The sequence below is a fragment of the Panicum virgatum genome, chromosome 2K (genome assembly GCF_016808335.1).
Source record: "Panicum virgatum strain AP13 chromosome 2K, P.virgatum_v5, whole genome shotgun sequence".
Classification (NCBI taxonomy): Eukaryota; Viridiplantae; Streptophyta; class Magnoliopsida; order Poales; family Poaceae; genus Panicum; species Panicum virgatum.
In genome coordinates, this window is record NC_053137.1 from 47953224 (window position 1) to 47974918 (window position 21695).

The 21695-nt window shown below is 50.2% G+C and overlaps 3 protein-coding genes and 1 pseudogene across 4 annotated transcripts; 3 read left to right on the forward strand and 1 right to left on the reverse strand.

Moving 5' to 3' along the window:
- Positions 1 to 410: 410 nt before the first annotated feature.
- Positions 411 to 1719, forward strand: LOC120681155 (annotated as a pseudogene).
- Positions 1698 to 9022, reverse strand: LOC120681165. Of its 2 annotated transcripts, none has more exons than XR_005677845.1 (2): positions 5835 to 7725; positions 1698 to 1958 (listed from the first exon to the last, which is right to left on the reverse strand). XR_005677845.1 is itself a non-coding variant. In XM_039962699.1 (2 exons), the coding sequence occupies exons 1-2, from the start codon at positions 8944 to 8946 to the stop codon at positions 1930 to 1932; spliced, it is 264 nt and encodes an 87-aa protein (XP_039818633.1). In that variant the 5' UTR covers positions 8947 to 9022; the 3' UTR covers positions 1712 to 1929. The 2 variants fall into 2 exon arrangements, 1 of the variants encoding a protein (XP_039818633.1); XM_039962699.1 differs by lacking the exon at positions 5835 to 7725 and adding an exon at positions 8712 to 9022 and having other exon boundaries at positions 1712 to 1958.
- Positions 9023 to 10849: 1827 nt separating this feature from the next.
- LOC120681146 (alpha-amylase isozyme 3C-like) lies at positions 10850 to 12676 on the forward strand. Its single transcript, XM_039962682.1, has 3 exons — positions 10850 to 11014; positions 11128 to 12066; positions 12177 to 12676. Exons 1-3 carry the CDS (start codon positions 10922 to 10924, stop codon positions 12456 to 12458), a joined length of 1314 nt encoding a protein of 437 aa, XP_039818616.1. The 5' UTR covers positions 10850 to 10921; the 3' UTR covers positions 12459 to 12676.
- A 2612-nt stretch (positions 12677 to 15288) lies between these two features.
- On the forward strand, positions 15289 to 16295 carry LOC120681177 (ethylene-responsive transcription factor ERF109-like). Its single transcript, XM_039962704.1, has one exon. It carries the CDS (start codon positions 15361 to 15363, stop codon positions 16111 to 16113), a length of 753 nt encoding a protein of 250 aa, XP_039818638.1. The 5' UTR covers positions 15289 to 15360; the 3' UTR covers positions 16114 to 16295.
- Positions 16296 to 21695: the final 5400 nt, after the last annotated feature.

A 21695-nucleotide genomic window follows, 5' to 3' on the forward strand; every position in this document is an offset into this window, starting at 1 on the left:
TATCCGCATAAGCCTGCAAGTCCCCAGCTATAGGTCAGCAGAAGAAGCATGGCGAAGGCCGGCGGGTGAGACTTCGGGGCACGCTTGGTTTTGCCGCTCCATCCTGCTTCCTTGCCTGTGCCCTTTGCATCAGAGGCTATGGAATGGCACTTGGCAGGGACGAGCCAGGGGACATGGCATCGGCCAGCGCCGCGCTCGCTGCTACTAGTTCGTAGTGAACCAAGCAGAGGAGACGGCAGCTGCGCCCTTCCTCGCCGAGGATGGCGGCGCTGCTGCCTTATCCGTCCGATCGAGCTATCCTATCCGGAACACACACACACACACACGGGACGCACGCGCCCCCCGGCCGTCTCTATATAAACCCTGTCAACTTGCTGGCACTAGTTGTATATCCAAAAAGAAAAAAAGGATCCGCACAAGCACAACCGCGCAAGTGTACGTGAAAGTTCGTAGTCAGCCAGTCAGGTAGGCAGAGTACACAGCTGCAGAATGGAGAAGCGACTGGTCGCACTGTCCGCAAGTTGCTGGCACTAGCTGCAGAATGGACGACACAGATCCTGTTCCAGGTGTTTAATTCGGACAGAACATTTCGCACACGATTATTAAAAACGCACCTGCGACTGCGAGTAGTTAACCATGCTCTGCTTTGTTCAATCGGTATGTGTACTGTGCTGCGCGCGCTTGAACTTGAAGGGGTTCAACTGGGAGTCCTGGAACAAGCAGGGCGGCTGGTACAATGCGCTCAAGGCCCGGGTGGCCGACATCGCCGGCGCCGGAGTCACGCACGTCTGGCTGCCCCCGCCCTCGCACTCCGTCTCGCCGCAGGGCTACATGCCGGGCCGCCTCTACGACCTCAACGCGTCCAGGTACGGCACCGCGGCGGAGCTCCGGTCGCTCGTCGCCGCCTTCCACGCCAGGGGCGTCAGGTGCGTCGCCGACGTCGTCATCAACCATCGCACCGCCGAGCACAAGGACCGCCGCGGCGTCTACTGCGTCTTCCGGGGCGGCGGGCCCCCGGGCCGACTGGACTGGGCCCCGGCATGATCTGCCGCGACGACACCAGGTATTCGGACGGCACGGGCCACCCAGACACGGGCGCCGACTTCGCCGCGGCGCCCGACATCGACCACCTCAACCCGCGCGTGCGGCGGGAGCTCTCCGAGTGGCTCGACTGGCTCCAGAGGGCCGTCGGGTTCGACGGCTGGCGCCTCGACTTCGCCAAGGGGTACTCGCCGGCCGTCGCCAGGGCGTACGTCCGGAGCGCGAGGCCAGGCTTCGTGGTCGCGGAGATATGGAGCTCCCTGAGCTACGGCGCCGACGGCAAGCCGGCGGCCAGCCAGGACGACAGTCGGCGGGAGCTGGTGGGCTGGGTGAGGGAGGTGGGCGGCCCGGCGGCCACGGCGTTCGACTTCCCCACCAAGGGCGTCCTGCAGGCCGCGGTGCAGGGCGAGTTGTGGCGGATGCGGGACAAGGACGGCAGGGCGCTCGGGATGATCGGGTGGCTGCCGGAGAAGGCCGTCACGTTCGTGGACAACCACGACACGGGGTCCACGCAGAGGATGTGGCCGTTCCCAGCCGACAAGGTCATGCAGGGCTACGCCTATATCCTCACGCACCCAGGGATTCCCTGCATCGTAATGATGGTTCTTTGATCGGCTCATCGTACACGCACAATTTGCCTGCTTGGTGCCCTGCAGTTTTTTTTTTTTGAAAGGAGATAACTCTGCTTTTCTTGAAAGCTGATAAAAGGTTTCAGTACAGACTTATGGGGGTTACCCATCTAACAAATACAAGTACTCAACATAGAGGCTAAGTCTAGGAAGAAAAAACACTCAAAGCTCCATAATATTCGAGACTGCTACTTTGCTTGGCGTGAAATTATGCAACCAAGTCTTCATCTTCTCATCTAAGCTTGTGATCGCTGTTTGATCAGCTTCTTCCAGCAGCGGCCGCCATCTCTGCACAAAGGCAACACCTGAACAGATCACATCTAAAGGGTTTTTTTGGAAAGCACAACTCCATTGCCATTTTGTTCCTAGAGCGCCAGATAGCCCAGGCGATGCCAACAAAAACAAAAATCTTCAAATGATTAGTAAGCATTAGCCTAGTAGTAACATTAGCATCCATCAAATCACTAAAATTAGTAGGACAACCCGCCCAACCAAAAGCGTCTTTGAGGCAGCACCATGCAAACCTCGAGAGCGAGCACCCAAAGAAAACGTGATTAGTGGACTCAACCTTGCCGCATAAACAGCAATGAACATCCCCTTTCCAGCCTCTTTTTTTAAGAGAGGCAGCAACCTACAGTTTGTTGTGTTTTAATTGCCATATGAAAATCTTGATCTTTAGTGGGAGCTTAGATTTCCAAACATCTTCCGACGCTAGGATGCACACTCCTCTGTGTGTTAAGAACCTGTATAACGATTTAGTTGTGAAGGATTTTGAACCATCTAAAGCCCAGGTAACATCATCTCGTAAATCTTGGACAAGCACAACATTCTGTAAGAGGCTAAGAAGCTCCTTCCAGTTTACATTCTCCCTTGGAGTCAAACTTCGCCGAAAGTTAACACACCAATCACCATTAGCGAAGCAGTCAGAGACCAGGACAGTGGGGTCTTCACAAAGTCTGAACAGTTCAAGGAAAAGAGTTTTCAATGGAAGCTGACCTAACCAAGTATCCCCCCAAAAGAAAGTGAGCGACCCGTCACCCACTTTATGCATGGCTCCCCATTTAAAAAGGTGCTTGACTTTGTGGAGCCATTGCCAAAACTGTGAGGTACCCTTGCACTTGGAACTGAAAAAATTCCCATCGCTCATGTATTTAGCCTCTAACAGCTTGTACCAGATATCATTGCTTCCCTTGGTAATTTTCCAAATCCACTTCACCAATAAACACTCATTCATAATTTGTGTGTTAATGATGCCAAGACCACCTTGGTCCTTAGGTCTACTAAGAGTGTCCCACTTTGTCATGTGATATTTGAATTCTTTCCGCGCCCCTTGCCAAAAGAACTTACCTCTCACTGAGTCCATCCCTCCATGGGAGCTTTTTGGGAGAAGGTAAAAACCCATAGTGAAGATAGGTAGGCTGGTTAGGCATGCATTTGTTAGGACCAGTTTTCCACCAAAAGAAAGATGCTTGCCTTTCCATGGATCCAACCTTCTGCCCATTTTATCTTTCAAGCCAGCAAAGGCCAAACTACCCAATCTGTTATCCGAGAGAGGAATCCCCAGATATTTCATTGGCAGGCACCCTAGTTTGCAATTCAGCATATTAGCCATCCGCTCTTTTTCAGACTGATCAGCTCCAAAAACAAACATCTCACTCTTATGGAAGTTGATCTTCAGACCTGAGAGCCATTCAAAACAGTACAAGATAAGTTTGAGGTTTAGAATAGACTGATCAGAGCCGTCTATCATAATGACGGTGTCATCCGCATACTGAATATGTGAGACCCCCCCCCCCATGGATCAAGTGCGGAACCACTCCTAGCAGTCTCTGTTTCTGCACTGCCTTGTCCAAAAAAACACTGAGGGCATCGGCCACTAGGTTAAAGAGGATGGGGGAGAGCGGGTCCCCTTAGCGCAGCCCCTGGTAAGTTCTAAAGTAGGGACCGCGATGTCCATTAACATTCACACAGACTTTCCCCCCTTGCACTGTCTGCATGATCCACCCGATCCACGCAGCAGGGAGCCCTTTCCCGACCATTACTTCTTCCAAAAAATTACATCTAACATTGTCATAAGCCTTCTCAAAATCAATTTTCATTATTAACCCTTTCTTCTTAGAAGTCTTTAGCTTATGGATAACCTCATGGAGAATCACCACCCCCTCTAGGATGTTCCTCCCAATTATGAACCCAGACTGATTACCCCCAATCACCTCCTCGGCAATGGGAGTGAATCTATTATTCAGAACTTTGGCAAACACCTTAAAGTCCACATTCAGAAGACAGATAGGGCGATTTTGTCTAATGTTGTTTGCTTCCTTCACTTTTGTCACAAGTGTAATGACACCATAATTAAGCCTCTTAATATCTAGCTCTCCTTTGTAAAAATCATCAAACATGGCCAATAGATCACCCTTGATCACTGACCAGAAAGTTTTGAAGAACTGGACCCCAAAGCCATTGGGGCCCGGTGCCGAATTGCTATTCATCTCATCCACAACATGTTTTACCTCCAACTCCATAAAGGGTCTAATCAAGGCGTCTAGCATGTTTGCGGAGAGGTTCTGCCTACCATGCCAAAAGGAATCAACCAATCTCATGTTGCAGGTTGGTTTAGAACCAAAAAGATTTTTATAGAAGTCAGTAACATGCCTCATAATGTCATCCTGGCTCTGCACCTTACCTAGGTCAGTATCCAAGGCAACGATGGTGTTCTTACGGCGTCTACCATTGGCATGTTGGTGAAAGAACTGGGTGTTGGCATCTCCTTCCAAAATCCAGAGGTGACTCCCACGTTGCTGCCAATAGATGGCCTCCATGTGGTAAATATTCTCTAGCTCATTTTCTATATCATATCTCTTTTGCCACTCATCTGCTAGCAACTCCCTATAATCAGCTAAACTATCAATATCTGCTAGCTGCTGCAGCAAAATACCCCTCATCTTCTTTTGTTCACCAATCTGTTGGAGATTCCACCCTTTCAGGTGCTGCCTCATGAAACCAAGGCTCCCTTGCCAACAGGTAACAAAGTAGCAATCCATTGGTCTCCTCAGTTGGCTTGCCTCCCATTTTTCAGCCACCATGGTCTGGAAGTTTGGTTTTAGCAACCATTGTTTCTCAAAAAAGAAGTATCTTGGTCTAGGGGCACCATGCTCACCAGAGTCAAGAATGATGGGGGAATGATCGGATCCCACTCTTGTCAACCCCCAAGCTAAACAGAAAGGGAATCTGTCTTCTCAATCACTAGTCATCAAGAATCTATCCAGATTTACAAGTACAGAAACATATTATTTATTGGTCCAAGTGTACTTAGATCCCACTCTAGTCACTTCCCTTAGCTGGTGGTTTCCAATGAAGTCATTAAACTGAGCAATTAACAGGTGATTGTATTGATCAGCTTTTCACTTTCTTTTCTAATGAGGTTGAAGTCCCCTCCCATAATCATAGGCAGATTCCTCTTATTACAGATTTCATCCAGTTCAGCTAGAAAATTTCTAGACAAATCATGTTGGGCCGGGCCATAAACCACCACTACACTCCATCTAAAATTAGTGAGCCTGTTCCTTAGATCCATCTGAATACTAAACTCTCTAATGTCATGAGCCTCAACCTCAAGAGTATCCACCCTAGCCCCCAGAAGAATGCCACCCGAGTGGCCTCTAGCAGGCAGCCACACCCAAGTAAATTGAAGCCCACCGGCCAAATCCTGCAGGTCTTGATCAGAGAAGACCCCCTTAACTGTCTCTTGTAAACCCACCACATAAATTTTCTCTTGAAAAATGTGTTCCCGGACCTGTCTCCTTCTAGCAGGTTTACCCAGCCCTCTCATATTCCACATCAAAATCTTCATGTTTTACTAAGGAAATTAGCAGCCCCACATGGTGGGCCATTATCCAAAGGCGTAGCATACCGGGAAGAATTATCAATAGGAGACATAGCTAAGTCCTTAATGTCCTCCCCCCTGATGAGCATTCTTTTTGTTAATCTTATCTAAATAAGTCTTATAGTTGGCTTTAGCTAAATCAGCTCTAACAATTTTCTCGGCTTTAAAAATATTGATCTGAGCATCTAAGTCATTGCCTTCAATATCAAGGTCTCTCATGACCTCTTTAAGATATGAATTGGGAGCAGAGTTTAAGACAGTAAAGCTGGGAGCAAACATACCTTGCAAGTCATTATCTCTCTTCTGTGCTCAGGCAGCAGCCTTTGCTGCAATAGACACACCATCCCTAGGCACCCTTGCACTAGTTCTAGTGGCTACAACCGGAGGTCTCTTCTTGAGCTGCCTTCCTTTTTTCTTCTTTTGTTTCTGTATCTCCCACTTCCACTCCTGAGAGTCTTCTTTATCAGTCTGTTCCTCCAATTGGATAGAAGTAGAATCCATTAGATCATCTTCCTGTGTAAGGATCTCCCACTCCCACTCCTGAGAGTCTTCTTTATCAGTCTGTTCCTCCAATTGGATAGAAGTAGAATCCATTAGATCCTCTTCCTGTGTAAGGATTGGGTCTTGAGTAGTATCAACAATCTTCAAAGTAGGCCACTTATCAGCATCCAAGAAGTACTCTCCCTCTTGATTGTGCACTAATATTTTTCCAACAGGCAGGTCCTTTTTCCTCTGCTCAGGTGGCTCATGCTGCCCAGGTGTGGAAATCCCTGAAGTTTGACTATCTTGGGTCACCGTCTCCTCCACAGCGCCATTAATCAGATTTTTTTAGTCACTGAGTCCCCCACAGGACTGTAGAAGCTATCAGAGTGATCATAGAAGGTTTCTACCATAGGAAGTACAATGTTTGCAGCCTCTGTACCCTCCTCATTATCTTGCATCGGCTTACCTTCTAGCCTCACTATACCAAAATCAGGATGGTAAGCAGCTAGAGGAACAGTCATCTCAGCCATTACCTCCTCATTGGGTGAACCGTCTCTGATTAGATCCTCCATGCTATCTTCTTGAGATTCTCCCTAACTAGCCTCAAGCTCTTTATCAGCAGAACCATCTTCATTATCATGGCTGTCCAATCTCCTTCTGTTAACATCATTATCCTCATCTTTCCCCTTTCTCCTGCTAGAGCCATCACCATGCCTATTCTGATTTCCTGGAGGGCCATCCCCCTTACCTTGAGTCTTCCCTTGGACACCCTCTGCCATAAACTGGACATCATATCCAACTCCATTGAAAAAGATTTCCACAATTCTTTTGAGTTTGGAAGGATCCCTGCAATTAACTCTAACCCTCACTGGTTCATCCCTTAGTAAGCTAAATTCATCCACCTTGATGGGTTCAGCTACTAAGGTAGTAATCTCTCTAATAATGTCTTCCTCTTTTGCAAAACCTGGTACACTATATATTTTAATCCAAGCTGGCTGCAATACAGCTGAAGCATTATGATCCACCATGGACTTGGATATCTTAACTTTCAGGCCATGGATGGGAAGCACAATTTCAGAAAGTTTAGAGAAGGTATCTAGAGATTGTTGATCAGAAAAAGCCACCCTGTACCCACTTGAGATAAATTTTCTAACCTGAAAGTCCCACTTCTCATTTACCAAGTTCTTGAGCTCATCGGCTACCTTATCCTCAGTAGCTTCTCCAACAAGAACTGAGATCAAACCACTAAATTTCTCAGACTTCACCTTGTCTGGAACTTCAATAGAATAAAAACCTTGACCAGGAACAGCAAACCCAAACATCTTAAGCTTCCTGCTAAGCATACTGTTGCACTCTGCAGCCATGTGACCAGGTTGTTTGCATTTATAACAAATCGGGTCATTGGTGCAATCTAGCTGATGATGTCCTACCTCAGTGCATCTAAAACATTTCATGGAGTTAACCGCTTTGGAAGTACCTGACGGTGGAGGTGGTTTCACTTTCTTTTTCCCCAGCTCTCGTGTTTTAGGGTCTTCAACGGGCCTTGCTCTCCCATCATCACATACCTCTCGCTGTTGCTCAGATCTCGGCTCACCATGGATGCGAGGTGGGGGAGCACCCCTGCTCCCACCGCCTCCAAAATCCCTTCTGCAGTCAGGTTCGCGCCCTACACGATCCTGGTTCCAACCAAACGATCCCCCTGCCGATAGTCAGGACCTCCGCGATGCAGATCGTCAGGACGCTTGCCAGTGTGTCCTCTCTTAAGCTTGAACCTGAGATCCCGCTCCTGACTTGGATCCGGCCCCAGCAAATCGTCTTCCTCCATCCAGTCCTCACGCTCTGGTCTCCTCTTTACTTGGCGCTGAGGGGGGGCTTGCCTCCAAGCCTTATTTTCCCCTCGAACAGCCTACGCAAAGGACTGGAGCAGCGGGGGCGGCGGACCAATCCGGCGAACCCTCCTTACTCTCCCCCCAAAATGCTGAATCTCACTGTAACGAGCAGGGTACCCTCTCCCCTCGAGGGCACTTTCCTTCGAGACCCAAAACCAGGAGACCCAAAACCAGGTAGATGAGGGAACCGGCCTACCGGAGTGGGCGTGAATAGCAGCGTGAGACGGCCCAACACTGTAGCGCGGCCCAAAGGAGTCGTCTCCTTCCTCCTCCCCTGAACCTAGAGTCGTGTCAGGCACGGCACTCTGTTCCTGCCATGGAACCGGAGCTTCACCCCCTCATCCGTGAGAGGGAATCTGGCCAACGCCCCCTCCAAATCAGCAGCCGCACCCTCTAAATCTTTGAGGTCAGCATCAGCATGATCCCAAAAAGGTATTGCTTAATTTCCAAGGCCAAACTCTCACGCACCATTCGGCGATCCCAACCTGACATTGGGGGCTCCGACCTCATAGCCGCCCTTCTCACCAGGCCGGGGCTTCCCCTCGTCGACGTCGACATCCGCGAGAGAGGAGGAAACTCACCTGGAGGCCAGTAGCCCTCGCGGACGCATGCGCTCCCCCCTTGGAACGCACGCCCGCTGGAGCAATCGCACCCAGTCCCCCACGATGGCCTCCAGCCACCCGGCGGGGCCGAATTCGCCCCTCCCCTCAAGGCGCCCATCCCTCCGGAGCGGGCTGCAGGATCACGCAGGAATGGAGGAGGGGGGGGGGGGGGGGGTGGACGCACTGTGGGCGTACTCGCCATCAGTGGGGTTGGCGGCGAGGCCGCGGCCCGCGGCGGGCGTTGCCTGCGGCGACCAGCCGCGCGTGCTCGCCTCCCGCCGCGCTCCACCCGGGCCCTCCGCCTCCGGCTCCTCCGCGGCTCGTCGAACCTGCTCATCGCGCTCGCCCGGCGGGGACGCCGCCGCCGCGGTTGCTTGAGCGCCGGGAGCAGCCATCCCCGCAACCCTCCTCTTTTCCATTGTAGTTTCTCTGTTCTGCCAGTTGCAGTCCTGTCGTTTTTTATCGCGTCATTAGAGGATGCCCGACAAAAGTCTACACTCACGATCACGTGCAGTTTTACGATCACGTGTTCGACTGGAACCTGAAGCGAGAGATCACGTCGCTGGCGGCGGTGCGGCGGCGGAACGGGATCAAAGCCGGGAGCAAGCTGCGGATCCTGGTGGCGGAGAGCGACCTGTACGTGGCGATGGTCGACGAGAGAGTCGTCGCCAAGATTGGGCCGCGGTTCGACGTGGGCGGCGTGGTCCCGCCGGGCTTCAAAATCGCCGCCCACGGTGATGGGCTGATGGCTACTGCGTCTGGGAGAAGGGCCGTAGGTAGTCTCTCAGACCGCCCGCCGGCGCTAGCAACTCTAGCTAGCTAGGATGTCAGGCCTAGTTTTCTTATTTTAAGCGTCGAATGCTTTTTTTCTTTCAACAGAAGCTGGCGAGTTAGCTGCGTGGGGTGTTTGTTTCAGCTTCCAGATAGTCAATAAACCTGGAATGTTTTTCGTCATGTGGTGATGATCAACACCTCGAAGCCTGATGTTTCACATGACTGCAGCCACTAAATGACTTCAGCATGTGTGAACAAAAAACTGAAACATAACATTAAAATTACGAGCGGAAGGAGTTTCATTCGCCAATACATTCATTGTATTGGCCCGAGTACTTCTAAGCAAGCTGGGCCGTTTTGCCAATGCATCTCTATCTCTTCTCTATCTCTATCACTATCTCTATATATATCTATCTAAAGCAAGCAATGATTCTTTCATCCGTCAATTGGAATCTTGATCGGAATCCGAATAAATCATCGCAATCCTAATCGGTATGCGGATAAATTAATCGGAATTCTAATCGAAACCCGAACAATCAATGCCTCACACGGTCACAGTACGAACTGTACATAAAGTGAAAGAGCATGAAAGAGCATAAAGTAAAGTTGGTGGTCTCGTGTAAGTTCGGGGATTACCCGTAGCAAGGTAGTACAGGCACTATGTTAGTTCATTGTAAAATCAACAAAATTCCAATTTTACACCCTACGAGTGCATGATAAGTTTCAGTTTGATAGAAATTTAGGCTCAAAATAGATACCAGGCCCATTTGGTCCGAGCACCAATGGGCCAAGCTCGCCTTTTTTTTTTCTCATTACTCTCGTGTAACGCTGCCTCCTCTCCCTCTCATGCTCCTAAGGTACAAGGAGCCATGGCGAGCTACAAACTGCAACCAAGCCTTTTCTCCTATCGTACTAGTCACTTCTCACGCTCTTGAGAGAATAGTTTAGCCACAGTGCTCTTATAAACTCTGTTTAAACCTGGATATAATCTTTCAGCAGTACTTCTATATTTAATTTGGTTATCATTCTACTCCCTCTACTCTTAATACTGCATGCCATTTCGGTTGTCCAAAACAAACTAAAACTACAGTCCATTTTGTTTGTCCAAAAACATCGTTTATTGGCTGGACCGCTGAAGGTAGTATAATCTTCCACATTGGTGGTAGACAATGCGCGATCGAATCGATCAAACAGCCAAAGCAACAATGGACGACGTCTGCAGCCAACCAATGCAAAAAGAAGGGCGTCCCTCAACGGATCACCCATACTCGTTCGCCGCGTCCCGGCGCTGCAGTGCACACGCGACCCTTTTCTGGTTATGTATGTTGCTCGACTTGCTCATTCAATCACGAAACTTTTTATCGCATTTTTAATGCGCCACGATGGCAGCTGCCCTTTTGCCATCAACGACATGCCGTTGCTCTCGTTTGAAGCACCGGAGCTTATCCGCCACACCAATTTGCCGGCGCCAAGCGGCCGCCGGATGGAACCTATAAATTCCCAAGCACGGGCATGGTGCTCCACACACAGCCAAGCACAAGTCTCTCTTGCACTGGCTGCATCTTGGCAGCACACCAGCAAAGCACGAGAGAGTGAGAGGTCTGAGTTACAGGCGAGCGGATGGCGAAGCACTCGGCTGCCATGTGCAGCCTCGCCATGCTCGTGTTGCTCGGCTTGGGATCCCAGCTGGCCCAATCCCAAGTCCTCTTCCAGGTACGCTTCGTCCTCTCTTCCAGCCACTCTGCTGCGAACTGCTACTTGGAGTTGGCGGCATCATGTGCTTCGAGCAGAGCTCTCAAGTCTGAATGATCTTGTTGCGTGTGCAGGGGTTCAACTGGGAGTCGTGGAAGAAGCAGGACGGGTGGTACAATTACCTCCGGGGCCGGGTGGACGACATCGCCGCGACGGGAGCCACGCTCGTCTGGCTCCCGCCGCCGTCACACTCGGTGGCGCCGCAGGGGTACATGCCCGGCCGCCTCTACGACCTGGACGCGTCTAAGTACGGCACCCACGCCGAGCTCAAGTCGCTCATCGCCGCCTTCCACGCCAAGGGCGTCCAGTGCGTCGCCGACATCGTCATCAACCACCGCTGCGCCGACTACAAGGACAGCCGCGGCATCTACTGCATCTTCGAGGGTGGCACGCCGGACGGCCGCCTCGATTGGGGCCCCGACATGATCTGCAGCGACGACACCCAGTACTCCAACGGCCGCGGCCACCGCGACACCGGGGCGGACTTCGGCGCCGCGCCCGACATCGACCACCTCAACCCGCGCGTCCAGCAGGAGCTCTCCGACTGGCTCAACTGGCTCAAGTCCGACCTCGGCTTCGACGGCTGGCGCCTCGACTTCGCCAAGGGCTACTCCGCCGCCGTCGCCAAGGTGTACGTCGACAACACCGCGCCCACCTTCGTCGTCGCCGAGATATGGAGCTCCCTGCAGTACGACGGCAATGGCGAGCCGTCCAGCAACCAGGACAGAGACCGGCAGGAGCTGGTGAATTGGGCGCAATCCGTGGGCGGCCCTGCCGCGGCGTTCGATTTCACCACCAAGGGGGTGCTGCAGTCGGCCGTCCAGGGCGAGCTGTGGCGGCTCAAGGATGGCAACGGCAAGGCTCCCGGCATGATCGGCTGGCTGCCGGAGAAGGCGGTCACCTTCGTCGACAACCATGACACCGGCTCCACCCAGAACTCATGGCCTTTCCCCTCCGGCAAGGTCATGCAAGGCTACGCCTACATCCTCACGCACCCAGGGACTCCCTGCATCGTAAGTCCTCAACTACACCGGCTCAACATTGCCATGCCCACCACCTATCTTAATCACATAAGCTTGATCCAATAAACTGATGCTATGTCACTGCTTCTATGCACATTCAGTTCTACGACCACGTTTTCGATTGGAACCTGAAGCAGGAGATCAGCGTCCTGTCAGCGGTGAGGTCAAGAAACGGGATCCATCCCGGGAGCAAGCTGGACATCCTTGCCGCTGACGGGGATCTCTACGTCGCCAAGATCGACGACAAGGTTATCGTGAAGATCGGGTCGCGGTACGATGTCGGGAACCTGATCCCCTCAGACTTCCATCCTGTTGCCCACGGCAACAACTACTGCGTTTGGGAGAGGTCTGGTCTGAGAGTTCCAGCAGGACGACACCACTAGACCTGGCCAAACCCCTAAAGATATTTATTTTTTCAGGTCTATTTGAACCTGAAAAGGAATTTTAATTGAGTTTAAATAACCTGGATATGATTGTACTAAGCTTCTTTCAGCTAATTATTGAAAGAAGATTACTGCCTTCTGATGTATTGTGTTGGCATGGGAATTTTGTGACCTCTTGAAAGTAGAAATGAGGAAACAAAGATGATTGTCTTTACCTGAAACTTCTTGTGATGTTAGTGGTACTCCTTTGCTCTATCTGGGGACATTTTGCAACCAACCACAGCGGTGTCGCCATGGTGGAAGCCGCACGTCTCCCATGACCCATGCTCATCGGATCAACGATTTTCATTCTAATGACAATCAAAGTTAACACTATTCTATTAATATGATAAAAGGGGTATTTGAATCCTCGATTGAATAAGAAGAGAAAGGTTCCAAACATGAAAAAAATCTAAACTGATTGTCTGAGTTGTACTATGTAATCATTAAAAAAGTGCTAAATATTTTTGGGGGGACTACTAGAGCAATTCTCAAGCCTTGATCCTGTGAAGAGAATGACTGGGTTAGCCAAATTTGACCTTCACCAAACAATACTCTGATTTTTAACCTGGGTACTTTCATCCTTTGGGGGAAATTTAGAGAATAGCACTAGTCTGCTATAGTGTTCAAGAAATAGCACTGCAAATATGGGAATTCAGAGAACAACACCGTAAGAGCATCTCCAGCAGTTTGGCAAATCGACTTATCATCTTTGATTTTTGGCAAAAACGTTAAAAATACTCCTCCAACAGTTTGGTAAATGACTTGGCAATTTTTGTCAACTTGGGAAAAATCAGCCTCCAGCGCGTAAATATACGCGCGCGGCTCGCGGTTGGCATCGTGGTTTCTAGTCAGGTGGGAGGGTAAAAAAAGAAATAAATAACAGAGAAGGGTTCCTGATTTAAGTTTTCAAGAGGTGGAAGGGCATAAATATAATTTTGTTTCTCTCTCAGGGTTCCTGATGTAAGTTAGATCTGGGTTTGGCAAGTGAATTATGCCAAATTGTTGGAGATAAGCTCTTTTTTTACTTAGCATGTCTTTTTAGAAGTTGGCAAAACACAAGATATGCCAAGTAAAATATGGCAAACTGTTGGAGATGCTCTAATAGCTCAGCGATGCAATGAACAACACTCCCTTTTGTTTCAACCAAACCCAAAAGACCGAGTTGCCCCTTATATTTCTACCAGAAGCATGTTTATGTAACCCTATGTACAATAAAGTTGTTCTACCTTGCAGGTTTCTTTTGGAGGTTAAACACTTTATATCCGTAAACTAGCATTGGAGCTTCTTTAGTATTTATCATGTATACTACATATCACTAGAATAAGGTTTTCAAAAAAAACATATCACTAGAATGGTAAATACCAACTTACTTCTATAGAAGGTGGTATATTTACAGTATTTAAGAATAATATAAAATTGTATTATATATTTTTCACCAACTTTTACTGCTTACATGATTTTTTATAAAACCACAAGCTCATGCAACTGCACGGGTTTATAGACTAGTTATGTATAAGATGTAATTTGATATGTGGTGAATGTTGTGATTTCTTTGTTCAATATGGATCAAGGGGTAGGGAGGTCAGCTTGCTTGAAATGCATTAAGGGCAATTTGGTCTTTTTTAAGTGAAAAGGGACTAGAATATTTAAAAAGTATTATTTTCTGAATTTGATCGTTTGTAGTGCTATTTCCCAAACACAGCAAGAAAGCGATGCTGCTATGTGTCAGCCTGTCAACGAGGCGGGGCAGGGCCGGGGGGACACCTCCCATCCCCGTCCTGTTTCCGTTACGCATTTCTCGTCCGACAAATCTCTCCCTCGTCCCCGATCTCCATTGGGCCCCGTGGGGACCAGGGTTTTGAATTTCGTTTGTAAAAAAATTTCGGACATGGCCGAAATCACCGAATTTCGCGAAATTTCGGCCGAAATTTATTTTTAGACTATTTTAAAAATATTTTTAAATATTTTTAAATTATTATTTCTGAAAATGTCAAATTTCGAAGGGGGCGAAATCACCAAATTTCGCGAAATTTCGAACACTGGTGGGACTGCCAAACAAAGTGAAAAACACCTCGTTATGGTCATCTTAGTGCATGCATTCAAGATATAAATAATACAAGTCGATAACAATAACTATTAGAGCATTGAGCCATTAACTATTGATTGTTAGAGTTTGTTCAATTGGACTTGGAACATATTGAACTATGTTATATGAGCCAGAATATTTTTTTCCTTTTTCGAGGTATCACGGATCCCCATGTGACAAAAAAATAACCCCCCTCCCCGCGGTTTCGGGGCCTCGCCGCGCCAGCCCCGCGGGAGGCAAAACGCCCCCCTCCCCGTCGTTTCTGGGGCGGACCCCGTAATTTCCTATCCCCATAGGAAAAATTGACAGCTTCATGTGACAACCCCCCCTCCGTTTTGACTTTTCTCTGTGGCCGATTCAACCCCTTGAATAGTCATACTTCCTTGATGTACATCACTCCAGTTCCGCTGATCTCATGCTTAGCCCTGTGGTCACCAGCTCCATACGCCAGCCAATACGTCAGCACCAATCACGTCCGCGCGTCCATCGACGGCCCGTGCCCGAACCGGGTGTTTTCCACTTTTGCCCTTCTAGATAGACTCGGGAGCTTCTCGCATCCACACGTTTTCCACAGCTTCTAACCGGAAGTGGAAAGAGGAAGGTCGCCGGCTCGCCGCCCACCTGGCGTCGCTCTGTAACTGCGCACCGTGTCGCCGTGTGACTCTCGACGGCCGCGTACCAATATATATGCGCCACCATCCGCCACTTCCCGCTCCAATTCGAAGTTCAAACACACTCTACTCCAAGCTCGGCTATCTGAGCAGAGGCTCGGACATGACCAAGAAGCTCACCTCCGCCATGGCCGGGAAGCAGGATTTTCGCAAGGCGCAATTCGACGATCAGGGTATTCAAGGAGGCGGCAAGAAGAGCGCGGCGGGGCTCGGGGGCAGCAGGCTGATCTCCCACGAGCAGGAGGACGCCATCATCGTCGCGGCGCTGCGGCACGTGGTGTCCGGGTACAGCACGCCGCCGCCGGAGGTCGTCACGGTGGCGGGCGGCGAGGCGTGCAGGGTCTGCGGCATCGACGGGTGCCTCGGGTGCGACTTGTTCTTCGGGGCGCCCGCGGAGGTGGCGAGTTCTTCTGGCGCGGGGCGGGTGGCGGCGCCGGCGGCAGGAGGGGAGCAGCAGCAGCAGAGGCCGCGGCGGCGGAGGAAGAGGAACATGTACCGCGGCGTGCGGCAGCGGCCGTGGGGCAAGTGGGCGGCAGAGATCCGCGACCCGCGGCGCGCGGCGCGCGTGTGGCTGGGCACGTTCGACACCGCGGAGGCGGCCGCCAGGGCCTACGACTCCGCCGCGCTCGAGTTCCGCGGCCCGCGCGCCAGGCTCAACTTCCCGGCCCGCGGCGCCGCCGCCGCCGCCTGTGCCCCCGCCGCCGCGGCGGGGGCTGCGGAGACGGCGACGCCGGGGGAGTCGCTGTCGGACGGAGCGGGGGACGAGATGCTGTGGGAAGGCCTGCAGGACCTGATGAAGCTGGACGAGGCGGAGCTGTGGTTGGCGCCATTTGCTGGCGCGGCATCTAGTTTCTGAGAGCTCGATTCGCTCTCTCTTGTACTGTCAACCGCGTGCACAAAGTGTAGTAGGTCTCAGCTAGAATAACCGGGAACGGAATTCTTTTGTTGTGAATTGTGATAGAGTGACATTCTTGAGTTGTGTATATTGACGGGTGGATACAGAATTTTTTTCCCAATGGATTCTTGAGCATTCCTACTGTTGACTCTGGTTGCTGACTGCCGACTTGACGAGCCGTACACTGCTGATCGATCCTAGTACATCAGTAAATGGCCAATGGAAACGCACTGTGGAAATAATTTTAAAAAAAAACACACTGTAGAAAAGGAAACCGTTAACCGAGCCATTACATAACTCGACAGACGGCAAAACGTCTGACTGTCTCAGGTCAAACATGTTAAAGAAAATAAAATACCGGTGGTCAATGTTAGTTCATAAAATCCCTCTTCGTTCATCTGACGCTACTGCTGTTACGCCCATTTTCGTTACCCCATCCCTGTTTCAGGAAAAATAGCTGATGTCACCTGACACCCTCGTTTAGGCAATCCCCCCCTTCCGTATTCTCTTGCGTCGCGCCTTGAAAATCATCAATCATGTGAGGAATTTGTGCCGAATAAAAAAATTTGTGTCGAATAGTAGGCTCTTTGATTTGGGATAGAAAGAGAAAAGCCTGCGCGGTGCACGGAGAAAACGACGGTCCAACGGCCGAGAGCGACGGGGTGGGTTGAGGGCGAAGTGGCGCGCAGCTCGCTCCTCGTCAAGTGTCAACTCGTTTCCAAGGACCGGCTACTCGTCAGCCGTCACCGCCAACGCCACCGACCGACAGCCTGCCTGCCGCTGCGCGCCACAACGGGCCACGCCAAGCGGCCGCGGAGAAAGGTCGTCAAGCAGGCGAGCGGGGTCAGCCGCGGCAGCGGCGCGCACGGGGGGTGGGGCCGTTTCGCTTTCGCCGAAGCGCCAACCGCGCGCCGCCCGCGGCTCCACCTGCGCGGTCGTTGGGTCCGCTTGGTCATCCGAAACGGGGCGGAATGGGGACCCGAGGGCCTCTGCTTGCCTGGACGCTGCGCAACGGCCACGAGCCACCTGCGTTTGGTCGGTTTTTTTAATTACACGGTACAACTCAGACACTCACAATATACACATACTCACACTCCTATGAACACACGTACGCAAATCCTACCCCTATTAGCATCTTCAAAGACTGAGCCGGCAAATCTTCGAGATTGATGAAGTCACCACAGACGCCTCGCTGTCGACGGGAACGTCGCCTACCACTGAATGCACAACGCCGTTAAATCCTAGAATATTCGCTCTCATGAGGAGTCGAACCCAAGACCTCAGATGCTACCGAAGCTCTTGTAACCACTAAGCTACATGTCCTTTCGTTTCTTTTTTTCCTTTTTGACAAGCCTGTAGGCCTCCTCCAGCGGTTCGAACCATAGTCACAAAGTTCCTGGGTCGACCGGGTCGAGGAACGGGGTCGAGGGTCGTCATTTTATAAAATTGTGGTACGAAGGGGGTATACATCTATGGAACGATAAATTATTATGTGGGACGCGACCCTGATTCATCGGGGTCGATATCTTCGGGTCGATAAAGACAAAAACTATATATGTGCTACTAATGAAGAAACTAATCTGCACAAGCATATAAGAAACATATGAAAGAGTACATTTAGACCATGCTACACGTACTCAGCTCATTTTCTAACAAAAACCACACCAATCCACTGTCCTTAACCTCCTTATCCCAATTAAATATGCTAGCAATGGGGCTGCGACCCCTTTTAATCCGGGACACGATCCAACCTTGAATGGGACGCTGACCCTCTTCGACCCCGACCCTCGAATCGGAACGACGTTCCCGGGTCGAGGGACGAGGCATCGACCCCGAATCCTGTGACTATGGTTCGAACTAGCATTGTCTCGTAGCTACAGTACTTAAAACAAGCGAGATGGCCCGCGCAAATAGCATGGTAGCTATATTGTCTACGTTGACATCAAACCATCCTATAGCATTCACACCCTGCACGGAAACTGACCACGCCAATTGCCAACCGTTGCTGAGTGCCTAGATCTAGATGCCATCTCAATGTTGTGCTTTCCAATATGCATTCACCATGGCAAATGAATAGAGCTACCGTCCATCTTATCACCATGGTCATAGATTTGTCTATTAACAAACGAAGTGAGAATATATGTTGAACTTGTTTGGAACTCTAAGTAGTTTATGCTTAGGTGTCACTGCACTCTAGGTTGATGTGAGGCTAATGATCCATACATAGTTGATGAACACCGCATCAACATCATATATCCTATGTGAAAGGTGCATAGCGTGTGACCACCCTTCATGGTAACAGGGCCCGACGGATGGGCAGTTATGGTTGTCTTTGAAAAGCTTGGCATCCGTAAGAAAAGAAAATATAGAATAGAATTCTCTAAAAACAAATTATTTTTAGACTCCGTAGCCTTCATATTGCCCGGCGACTTGCGTGGTCGGCCTCACATCGATGACGACCTAGATACATATCGCTTCGTTCCCTACTCACATTAACCTCACATCGAGAACGACCAGCGGAGTACATAACTCAACATACTCAGTGGGTGCATATCTCGGTCTCGGCACCAATGCAGATGCAGCCATATGGGTAGAGTATTGTGGCATATTCGGCTGCACAGGCTCTAAGAGTTGGTTTTGCTGCTATCCACCACAGAGTTGGTCATCATTGCTTTGATATGCAATTGGGGTGTTGATTTTTGCGGGCATGAATGGACCGGGTCATTATTGCTTTAGTTTTGCAGAGCACGACACTGATTATTCAGCAAGCATTCATCAGTGCATCGAGGTTTCGATTTTTTTTCTCTTCAAACGCTTGAATCTCCATCTTTGGATGTAAACTCCATCGCCACACTTACAACAGTACTGCTGTGTATTTCTATTGGTACGGTGGGTGTCTCGATGGATTATTTTGCCAAATTTAATTTGTTTTTGTCGGTACCGTGCAGCTATGGTACCCACTCCTATTGTGCCAAGACTCGCGTAGTTATCCGTAACTACGTCCTAAGAAGCTGAGCAGCCAGACCCTTGGGGTCCAACTCCATCTCACCGGACCAACGGTCCCGGACCCGCTTCCCCGCTAGGGGACGGGTCCGGTGTCAACACGTGTACCAGAGGTGGAAATGCTTAGCATCTGTGGCCGCGGACCCGGACCCCCGCAGGTGGGTCCGGGACCTCCACGTGCCTATCCGGACCCCCGTGAGCTCTCAGCTCAGCTAGCTGCTCGGGAGGAATCCGGGGCCGCCACGTGTCACACAGGCGCGGGCGCGGACGCAAGCCTTCCGCTGGAAGCTCCCTCACCCACCCGCATTAAGTGCGAGCGGTTGGGCGCGGGCGCAAGCCTTCCGCTGGAAGCTCCATCACCCACCCGCATTCAATGCGGGTGGTTGAGGTGTGCTTTGCCGCCGCGGCACGCGGGACAGACTTTGTCAGGCCTCACTGCAGACATCATATTACCAAGGTACACAGTACAGCCGTATGCGCAGCATCCGCGCAGAGCCCGTCTGCCGCATTAAATGGATACGACGGCACACCTTTTCATCATACCGCCTACGCCACAAGCTACACGGCTTGTTCAGCTACGCGGCAGGCAACGCCGCAAGCTACGCCCTAACGCCGTTTCGACAAGACAGGGCATAGCTATGCCGGACGGAAGATTCCCACGGGCAGAGCAAGAAAATCCAGGAATGAGATCTCCGTCGCCTGCAACGCCATAATGTTTGTACAGTATGTTATTTTATACTACATCATTGGGCCCACCTGTCGGGGACTCAACGGCCGTATACGCGCCTCCTTTGAGATATAAAAGGGAGGTGCTCGCTGCACACTCAAGACTCTCGAAGGCCAAGGGAAGGCAGACCCGGGGCTGGACACTCTCACAACACAAGTTCGGATTTACTCCGAACAATCCTGTTCTCAACCTCTGAGAGCACAAGCAATACAACACACAGTGGACGTAGGGTATTACGCTCCGGCGGACCGAACCACTCTAAACCCTCTGTGTTCATCGTGTTCTTGCGCCTCTAGATCGAGCATTCTTTGACTGCCCCCAAGCACATCCTACACTTAGGATTAGGCGGGTGCACTACGCCACCCGGCTGTGGTTTTCCACACCACGACAGTTTTGCATTGCCAAAACTTACTATTCCTATCATGTTATTAAGACGTGAAGAAATAGGAATACACATGTTACAATTAAAAAATAGATTCTAGAGTTATACCTCTTATTATTACAAGCAAATTTCTTTATATTACTAATTTTAGTTATATCTTGAAAATAAATTAAACTAATAAGTGGTATATCTTGTTAAAGTCAAATTCTCCATGTTATTAATTCTATTTTTAATTCTAAATATTTATTTATTAGTGGTATTTGATGTTTACTCTTTAGGGTAGTCTAGATCGTTATATCTTTATCTATATCCATTTCTAAATTAAAGCACATAATATGTTTGCACCTAAATTTTAAATTAGGTCTGTCTTGTGTTAGTGACAGGTGGGTTTTAGTCCAAATGTATGCGGGTCAGACCAACCCTTTGTTCGCAACCCGATCACGTAGATCCCTACAAATGAACCCACGTCCAGTGAGGGGGTGGTTCTCTAATCGTGTTGCTCGAGCCTAGGTGCTCAAATGGAGGGGATCTTACAAACTTTCGAGTGGTGAGAATGGTGAACTCTTCTTTCATAAGTGGAGGGTACGATCCCCCTTTTATACTCCAAGGTGGGGCCCCCTTTACATATTTCTATCGTGGAGTCTTGGTTTAGTGGGGAGCCTTCTGCTTCGGTCGGTCGGCGTATCCCAAGACGTTGGTCGGAAGTAGGGGACCAGTTGCCGGCCGAGCTTGTTGGATGATGGGTCGTCGTGCTATTGTCCAATCCTGGTCAGTCGGGGAAGTCCTCGACCCCAGTCGGGGGCGTGGCCATCGTCTCCTCTGGTTTCACTAATAATGGCGTTTGTCCTGCTTGGTACGACCCTTGCAGCCAAGGGCGGTATTCCCGTTGAGGAGGTGTCCTCTACCGTGCGGGATGCCTTGCCCTGTCACGCTCCCTGGCATAATGGAGTGGTGGCAGTATGGCCATGATGATGGAGTGCGTAGCGGCGTGAGCTGACGGCTTCTCTTGTGTCCCATCCCGGAGGACGGGTAGGTGGCACAACTACCACTGTGACCTTGTCAGGGCCTTGTTGCTCACGCGGGCGAGGCGTGCGATGGGCGTGGGCTGGTTTGACTCTGACGTCCCCTCCCATCCGAGTAGGGCTCCTGTAACACCTCCGGTGTTTAGCACTATTTAAACATGCAATTAATATGAAGTGACAAGTTAAACCCCCAAATTTTCAATTACTTAAAAGCCAGAAATCCGTTTAAATAAACCAAAAAGTCAACTCTCACACCTTAGCTCAAATGAACTTTTTCCCAAAACAAAAGTTGTAGAGTTTGACAAGATAAACAACTTTTGTATTAAAATTTTTTCAAGTTACAACATGAAATTTGGAGAAAACCCCAAAAAATAGTGGGTTTAGGGGGTTTTCATTTAAACTTGATTTC

Bases quoted from the DNA above. Each gene is read 5' to 3' on its own strand.
- LOC120681165 (XM_039962699.1), bottom strand. From the start codon at position 8,946: ATGGAAAAGAGGAGGGTTGCGGGGATGGCTGCTCCCGGCGCTCAAGCA. The intron at 1,959-8,711 runs GTGCGTCCACCC...GCCTTTGTGCAG, and splicing joins TGATGGCGAGTACGCCCACA to AGATGGCGGCCGCTGCTGGA.
- LOC120681146 (XM_039962682.1), top strand. From the start codon at position 10,922: ATGGCGAAGCACTCGGCTGCCATGTGCAGCCTCGCCATGCTCGTGTTG. The intron at 11,015-11,127 runs GTACGCTTCGTC...TTGCGTGTGCAG, and splicing joins AATCCCAAGTCCTCTTCCAG to GGGTTCAACTGGGAGTCGTG. The intron at 12,067-12,176 runs GTAAGTCCTCAA...ATGCACATTCAG, and splicing joins ACCCAGGGACTCCCTGCATC to TTCTACGACCACGTTTTCGA.
- LOC120681177 (XM_039962704.1), top strand. From the start codon at position 15,361: ATGACCAAGAAGCTCACCTCCGCCATGGCCGGGAAGCAGGATTTTCGC.